This window comes from Anoplophora glabripennis, unplaced genomic scaffold (assembly GCF_000390285.2).
Source record: "Anoplophora glabripennis isolate ALB-LARVAE unplaced genomic scaffold, Agla_2.0 scaffold544, whole genome shotgun sequence".
NCBI lineage: Eukaryota > Metazoa > Arthropoda > Insecta > Coleoptera > Cerambycidae > Anoplophora > Anoplophora glabripennis.
This window is the reverse complement of record NW_019416663.1, coordinates 344,207-352,169: the sequence shown is the minus strand read 5'-3', so window position 1 is coordinate 352,169 and position 7,963 is coordinate 344,207. Positions and strand designations below refer to the sequence as shown.

General features: G+C 30.2%; 1 protein-coding gene across 1 annotated transcript; it reads left to right on the top strand.

Annotated features, from left to right (window-relative positions):
- The first annotated feature begins 212 nt into the window (after positions 1–212).
- On the top strand, positions 213–6,296 carry LOC108911836 (eukaryotic translation initiation factor 3 subunit J). The gene is made up of 6 exons (XM_018716878.1): positions 213–756; positions 809–897; positions 5,204–5,314; positions 5,433–5,721; positions 5,852–5,988; positions 6,098–6,296. The coding sequence occupies exons 1-6, from the start codon at positions 744–746 to the stop codon at positions 6,155–6,157; spliced, it is 699 nt and encodes a 232-aa protein (XP_018572394.1). The 5' UTR covers positions 213–743; the 3' UTR covers positions 6,158–6,296.
- The last annotated feature ends 1,667 nt before the right edge of the window (positions 6,297–7,963 follow it).

Sequence of the window (7,963 nt, the reverse complement as noted above, 5' to 3'; positions counted from 1 at the left end):
CATTCGATGTCTAGAGAGGGAACTGATTCGGGTAAATGTATGGCAAAATAAATAAAAATAAAACACTTCGATTTTTTACTTTAATTTCATTGCCTATTAATTTTAATCCTAGGGTAAATATTCGGGGATTTTAAAGTAATGTATCGGGTAAAACCGGGTATTTTTTAAATTTGCCCCGGGGACTTCTGAAAATCTTATTGGCAGCACTGGTATTAAGCTGTGGCGTGGCGTTACTAGTACTATATTTTCTATGGTTACAAAGCAATCTCAGTTTTCTTAAAGTAAACCGCAAAAATTATCTCGTTCAATCCAAGTGCTTACAATTCTTATTTTACGGTTTCTCTCACACTTAATACAAAATTTAGAATATAAGTACGATAAGGGTAAGGGTTAGTTCCTTTTTATGGTTATGTTGGTAATTGGACATTATTAAAATAGTATTGTACTGTCAAATTGCAATGGATGTGCGAAGGTCGATCGTGGATTCGTGTAGTGATATTTTAGAAAAATCTTGCTTGTTAATAACTTCTAATCAAAAATATAAAAAGCTCAAACATCGTGTTTGATATTGAAGAATAATATTTGGTTTGTTTTTTATTATATACGTCGCTTGTAACAGTTTAGTTAATCGTTCTAAAGTGTCATCTGGTGGAATTTCTTTCATTTGCACATCTAGCATCTAGCACACGTGAAATTCGAGGTTGAGGTCGTTTGGTACTAAATTAGTTCATATATTCAACAATATGGAATCTTGGGGTAATGACAAAATATATATTTTAAGAAACACTACAGGAAATTATTTTTTTAGATGACGATAATTTTGAGCCGCCAGCGCCTGCAACTGTTCCAGTTCATGCAAATAAATGGGAAGGTGAGGATGAGGAAGAAGATGTTAAGGTATGTTGCACAAATTAATATCTAATCTGAAAACTATTATCTTCGATTAGTAATTTACTTATGGAATAAAAATAAAATGGAAATGCATGTCTAAATTTTTATTTGTAAGGTACTTGTTCATGTATACTTACATTCTTTGCTCTCTGTAAAACAGATGGTATTAATTTAGATTTAGTAGTGTAGTTTATCTTAGTAATAGCGATTTACTAAAAATAATATGAACAGTGAATATGTAAAATAACAAAAATGTGCATGTTGAGAATAGGGTGCAATAGAAAATGTCATTTCGATGGTATGTCATTATTTTTTATAAACAGTGGACTAACCCATTTTGCTTGTTGCATAAAACATTATATAAGAGTCCAAAGAGAATAAAACTTTCCTTAATAATTCATTCATTTAGTTACTATTACTATTAGCCATTAATTGCTATAAAATTAACAGAATATGGAATTACATCCAAAGTTTTATTGTTTACGTTTCAAAATGACATTAGTAAATAAAGGATTTGTTGCCAGTTTCCACTTTTTCAATGATAATACTCAGACAGTTACCCTAAAATTTTTGCAAAGAAATGGGACAGGCAAGTATTCTAAGTATGTCATAAAATCTGTAAAATGGACATTGATTTTTTCCCATAAAGCTAAAACGAGTTGCTAGTGGTTATGGTAGTTATATTTATAAAATGTGGTCAGAATTATTTCAATAGACAATTTAATTTAATCATGTACATAAAATGTAAAATGTGTAATTTCTGCATTTATATGTGGTATGTGAACATATCCTTAAATTATGTACAAATATTTTGTTTGAAATTTGAACAAGGAACAAGTGTTACCTGTGTTGCACTATAAAATGAATAATGTCAAGACGTTTAGGCTACAGCAGCTCTAGAAATATGGTAATTATAAGAAAAAATTATATGTGCCTTGATTTTGTCAATCTTGTTCCTTAGTGATATCACATACGCGTAGACACACCATACTACTGCCACGTGATATGGCCAGTAATTTTGTTTGGCACAGGAATTTTATTTCCTTCATGGTGGCAATTAAATTTCAGTAAAACTAAAACAACAAGATTGCATTGAAACACAACATTCTGTTTCACTGGCTGTGATTGATGTAATTTATCACGAGATTCTATCCAATTAGCAATCACAATATCTCGAGCATAGATGTAATGGTTTGTCACTGTTCACTGTAAACGAATCATTAATATTAGTGACAAGATTAAGGGATTTTTTTGTTACCAATATCAGTCGTGCAATGTTGGTTGTCTAAACTAGGCGGTCACATGTAAACATTTATGAAGACTGTATGTTCACATCACACTATACTCTGCGGTCGAAATTATAGAGAGTGACTCATCGCTAGCTTTTGGACTAGTAAGGGGGATGAAGCGTGCCGGGAACAAAAATCCATTGGCGTGTCAGCGTAAAAGGCAACAAGATATAGAAAATATTGAAAAAAGGATAATAAAACATAACATCCAATATTTTTTACGGTTTGCTATAACCGGCACTTTGATCCATTTTTAATTATTACAACATTTTAAAACGTCTCAGTTGTGGTTTTTAATTTATAAATTTATTATAGCCACAAAATTAGACCCCTCGTTTACACTTATGCTATGACGTTTCTCAGGACGGGTAAATCAAGTCCGTTTACACTCACTAAAAAAGCATTTCCCTATTCCCTACCAAGTGCAAAAGACAGATAGAATATAGATCAACGTTCAATGTAACTCAGTCTATAGACGATTAAGTATAGATTCTATCGATGTGTGTAGCGAGCGGCACAAAGATAAATAATATTGAATTAAAGGTTTGTTTCAATATAAAAATACATATATCAAGATATCAAGAATATTATTTTTTGTAAGAAATTTGAATGTAGGAAGATAGTTGTAAATATTGTAAAAGTTAATAATATAATTTTTCATTTAAATTAAAGAAATAATATATAATAATACAATTTCAGTATCATTAAGAACATCTGGTAACAATTAAGGAATAAGATATCTATATAAGAAACTTAAACTTATGAAGCTATACTCAGTTTGCATTTTTTTAAAAAATTGATTGAAAAAGTTTGTTATACTCTTAGACTTATATTTAGTGTTTTGCTTTCAATTATCCAACTTTCGGAAAACTGATCATCTTATGGCAAAAAATAGTTTTTTGTTGAAGTAAATTTAGTTAAATGTAACATAGGTTTTTGGCGAAAAAGTTATATTCATATACAATGTGTTCCAGATATAAATGCCCAAATCCTATTCATGTACTTGTTATTAAAAGCAAGAACTAATAATATCTAAGTAACATATGTGAATATTTTAAGTATGTGTAAGTATGTCTATTAAATTTTGTCAAATTTGTTTAATTAAAATAATTTGATGATGACATCAAAATTAGTTTTCATAGCTACAAATTATTTTGATCAAGCTAATTTGATCAACTATTAAAATAATTAATAAACATTTCTAAGAATGCGCTATCCCCAAAAGCTATTGGTTCGTTTTTCGAATAGTATCCTGATTTCTACCCATCTTACATTTAATTGTAAAAGAAAGTGCAATTAATAAAAAGGGTTTGGTTAGTTTGATAGTTTTATCAAACTCTGTGACTACAAAATGACATCTTCGCACAATTTTGATCAAACAAATTTGATTAAATTTGATTGTCCAACAAAGGCGTTATGCGATTATTCATTATCTTAAAATTGTATGCTTATGGAATACTAAATACTAGGACTAATTGGTTACCATTTTGTTTATTATTAATTCAACTAATCATTTTTTTAATTCATTTATGCTGTAGTGGAAAGGAAAATTTAATATAAAAAAAAAATGTCTTAAAACCTCTGTTTTAAAAGATTTTGTCATTATCAAGAAAAAAAATTAACAAAAATTGTTGGTTATGATGAGATAAATGCAATGTTAAAATTTTGGGCCTTATTTTTCTGATACTCTGTAATTTTAAATTATTTTTTAAATCGAAAACTAAACTAAATGGAAGCATATACAGAGCCTTCATAAATGATTACACAAGCCCCGTGACTGCAAAGCTTAGGCAACCAACATTTTGTGGCTGGTACAGTCAACTAAAAACACCGATATTAATGATTCTTTTACAATGAATTATGACAAACCATATTCCATATCACCAGCCAGTGGAACAGAATGTTGTGTTTTAATGTAATCTTGATCTTATTGTTTTAATTTTACTAAAACTTAATTGCCAATACGAAGGAAATGGAATTACTGTACCAAACAAAGTTACCGATCATGTGGCTTGTAATCATTTATGACGGCTCTGTACCATTAGCATAATACAGGGTGTCCCAAAATTCATGCAACAAAATTTGATCATAGATTCTTAAGACAAATTTATTGGACCCGTATTTTTTTTTTGCCAACTGGCCCCCTCTTTTGGAGTTATAACCCCCTGAAATCTGTCCCCAAGAAGTTTTTTTTATATCCCAATACCATGTACAAGAATCACTAAATTTGGTACACAGGGGTTTTATGACATGTGGAATCTCACAGTGCTATGCTTTTTGTCGAGAAATCCCCTTAAGACACTTTTTCGTGGGCTCCCTTGTCTTTGGAACCAGAAAAATTTGGTCGCAAATTTGATTTTTTTTTTAATTATTAGTTAGCTAGATGCCATTGAATTTAGAAACTTTTTTGTCTTGATATTTGTTTCGTAAAATGCAATGTTTTTGAGGAAAATGGCGAACCACGATATGCATTCGACCACATTTTGACATTTTTCTCGAAAACATTGCCTTTTACGAAAAAAGTATAAAGAGACAAAAAGTTTCTAAATTTAATGGCTTTCTAGTGGACTGATAATTTTTAAGAAATTTAAATATGCGACCAAATTTTTTTGGGTCCAAAAACAAGGGAGCCCACGAAAAATTGTCTTAAGGGGGTTCCCCGCCAAAAAACGTTGCACCATCAGATTCCATATGTCATAAAACCCCTGTATACCAAATTTAGTGATTCTCGTACAACAGGGTTCTGAAATATAAAAAAAGATTATTCTTAGGGGTGGACTTCAGGGGGCTGTAACACCGAAAGAGGTGGCCACTTGGCAAAAATAAAAAACACGGGTCCCCTAAATTTGTCCTAAGAATCTGTGACCAAATTTTGTTGCATGAATTTCGGGACACCCTGTATAGTATTAGTATTTAAATATATGTTTGCTGTGATGGTTAAATATTACTTTTGATATAATTGATATTGAAAAATTGATTTTGTATTTTGAATGGTAGTCTAATCAAGCATTTTTTAATTTTAGGAAAGCTGGGAGGATGAAGATGAAGAGAAGAAAGAAGAAATGAAGCAGCAAGATACAGACCTTAAGAAGCCTAGAAAGAAGACATTGCAAGAAAAGATAACTGAAAAAGAGGTAAACAGAAATTTGTTGCGATTTTATTATTTTTTGTTCAAATATGCTAGAAGTTAATTAATTACTGTACATGGGTACTGGTACTTCAGCAATTTTATAAAAAAAATAATTTTTCTAGAGATTGAAACGAGAGGAGATGGAGAAGCGGCTTCGTGAACAGGAAGAAGAAGAAATATCATCAGAAGAAAGGCTTCGAAGACAAAAAGAGTCAGATTTAAAAATAGCCTTAGAAACGACGTTTGGTGGTGATAAAGTTAGTTCAGGAATAGGCGATCTCGATATGCCTAACACTAAAGAAGAATTTGAGAATTTTGCAGATGTTTTATCTAAAAAACTAACACCTCTTTCTAAAAATATAGAATATCCTACATTTATTGAAAACTTAACTAGAAACCTATGTGCCACAAGTAAGCTACATTTTTATTTTACTTTTACATGGGGCATACTCCCATTTAAATAATTTTTAAATGTTTCCTCCCATATTCATAATGCAATAGTAAATATAAATTTATATTAAATTAAACTTTTATGTTTTAGTGTCATCTATAGATATTAAAAGAATAAAAAATTCTTTAGATAATTTATATTTGGAAAAACAAAAAATTGAAAAAGGTGAAAAGACGAAGAAAAATAAGGGCAAAGGCAAGGCAAAACTTAAAATGGAAGGAGATAACGTGAGTAGTATATTCCAATTTCTACGAAAATATGCATTTGCAAGTGATTTAAAATTTTTGTGCTAATTTATAGCTTTGAAATTTTATTCAAATTAATGTTTTCTTTCAGCAACTCTCTCAGTTGTCTGCTTACGTGAATGACTTTGATGACTATGACGATTTTATGTAGCAGAAAATGCTGTTAGATAGGTTTTAATATTTAATTTTTATCTAAGTTATCTCAAGTTGTTACACGAATTGCTCTAATTTACAAAAATAAGATGTACTGTACTTTATGCAATATATTTTTTTTATATATAACTTTTGAATAGGTTTTTTTTTTATAATGTACTAATAGACATTTTAGTATACTACAGTTTTGTTGTCAACTTATGGTTTGCAGTGTATTATTTTTACAAAGCAATTTCTATTTATGATATGTTTATTATCAGATGGATTTGAAACATTGTTAATATAATAAAAAAAATAGTATCCAATACTGTTTTCATTTTCTGGATTTGAATAGAGCATTTAGCATGAATTATGAGGTGATGAGTATTTTTAATAAGTTTGAAACTTGTATCTGAAAACGTAAAAGACTTGCGTTACGTTCACATAAAAAAATTTAATTCTAAAATTAATTAAACTTATAAACTATTATAATTCGGTACCCTGAAAATGTGAAATATATTCCTAAAAATCGTCAAAAGGCCTTAGAGAATCTCGACAATTGAAATGCTTATTAGAGGGTAACATCATTGTAAAATGCTAAAATAAAGCGTCTTTTTGTAATTTTTTTTAACGGGAGGAAAAGTATGAAGTTATTCAAGAATGTTTTTAATCATATTTTTAAGTGTGCAAAAATATACATATGTTTATTCATAAATAGTAAAAATGGCGCCGCTGAAGCCATATTCGCGAGGCATGTTGAATTTGTGGTGATCTGCGGCAGGCAAATTTGAATATGGAAAAAAAACCAAAAAAATTTTCTCTTAATTTGCATGAGTATTGTTTACAAAATTTTAATTTTGATATAAGGGCTTCGGAACTTTTGCATTCAACGCAGAACTGACATACAGATCCAGGGTGTGGGGAGATTTTTTCAATTATTTTTTTGATTTAACGCACCGTTTTCGAGTTATACGGCCTTTTTACTATATCACGTCACACACCTCTTGTTACCAAAATTTATTTTCGACATACGGACTTCGGACCTTCTGTATTCAACGCAGAAGGAACATACAGAACCCGAGGGGTGGGGAGATTTTTCAATTATTTTTTCGATTCAACACACCGTTTCCGAGTTATAAACACTTTTTTATCCTACACACCGTTGGTCCTGATATTTTTTTTTGACATGCTGGTTTTGACGTTTTTCACTCGATCACCAATAGGAACCATGGGAGATTTTTTGATACTTAGAGTCCAAGCAAATACTGTTTTTTTTTTCTTTCATATATTCTGACACCCCGCTCTGCGTCATCCACTGAGTGCTGTACTCAGAACTAGGCATGGGTAACACTGTAAATTTTCGTGTATTGGCACAACAATACCGACACGGCTTGCTGTATCAACACAACGTGTCAGCACAATTGTGTCATGATACAGTAAACTGGATCGGATAGATGCAGATGTGTGGCACTGTCTGCGTGTCTGCGCCGCGTTCAATCTCGTTATGACACGCCGGTTCCTTTACAAGTTCACAATATAATTTTAATTAGTCCAATTTTTGTAATTTATTTTTGATTATTTTGTTTTATTTACGAAACCATAGCTATCAGTATTTTTTTAATGTTTCAGTTTTAGTTTTATGTTTTTTTAATTTTGCGGTATGTTTTTTTTATCAAAGATATTTATTTTTACTCGTGTTTTATGTAAATATATAGATATTTTAAACGACTTGAGTTTTAATAATTAAAATACCTAGGTATATTTTGAGTATTAAATTGTTTTACTCACAAGTGTTATATACGTAATAAATAAGTTTTGGAAAAAA

Excerpts from the sequence above, each read along its gene's own strand:
- LOC108911836 (XM_018716878.1), top strand. Across the intron at positions 5,315-5,432 it reads AAAAGATAACTGAAAAAGAG|AGATTGAAACGAGAGGAGAT; the intron begins GTAAACAGAAAT and ends TAATTTTTCTAG. Across the intron at positions 5,722-5,851 it reads TAGAAACCTATGTGCCACAA|TGTCATCTATAGATATTAAA; the intron begins GTAAGCTACATT and ends TTTATGTTTTAG.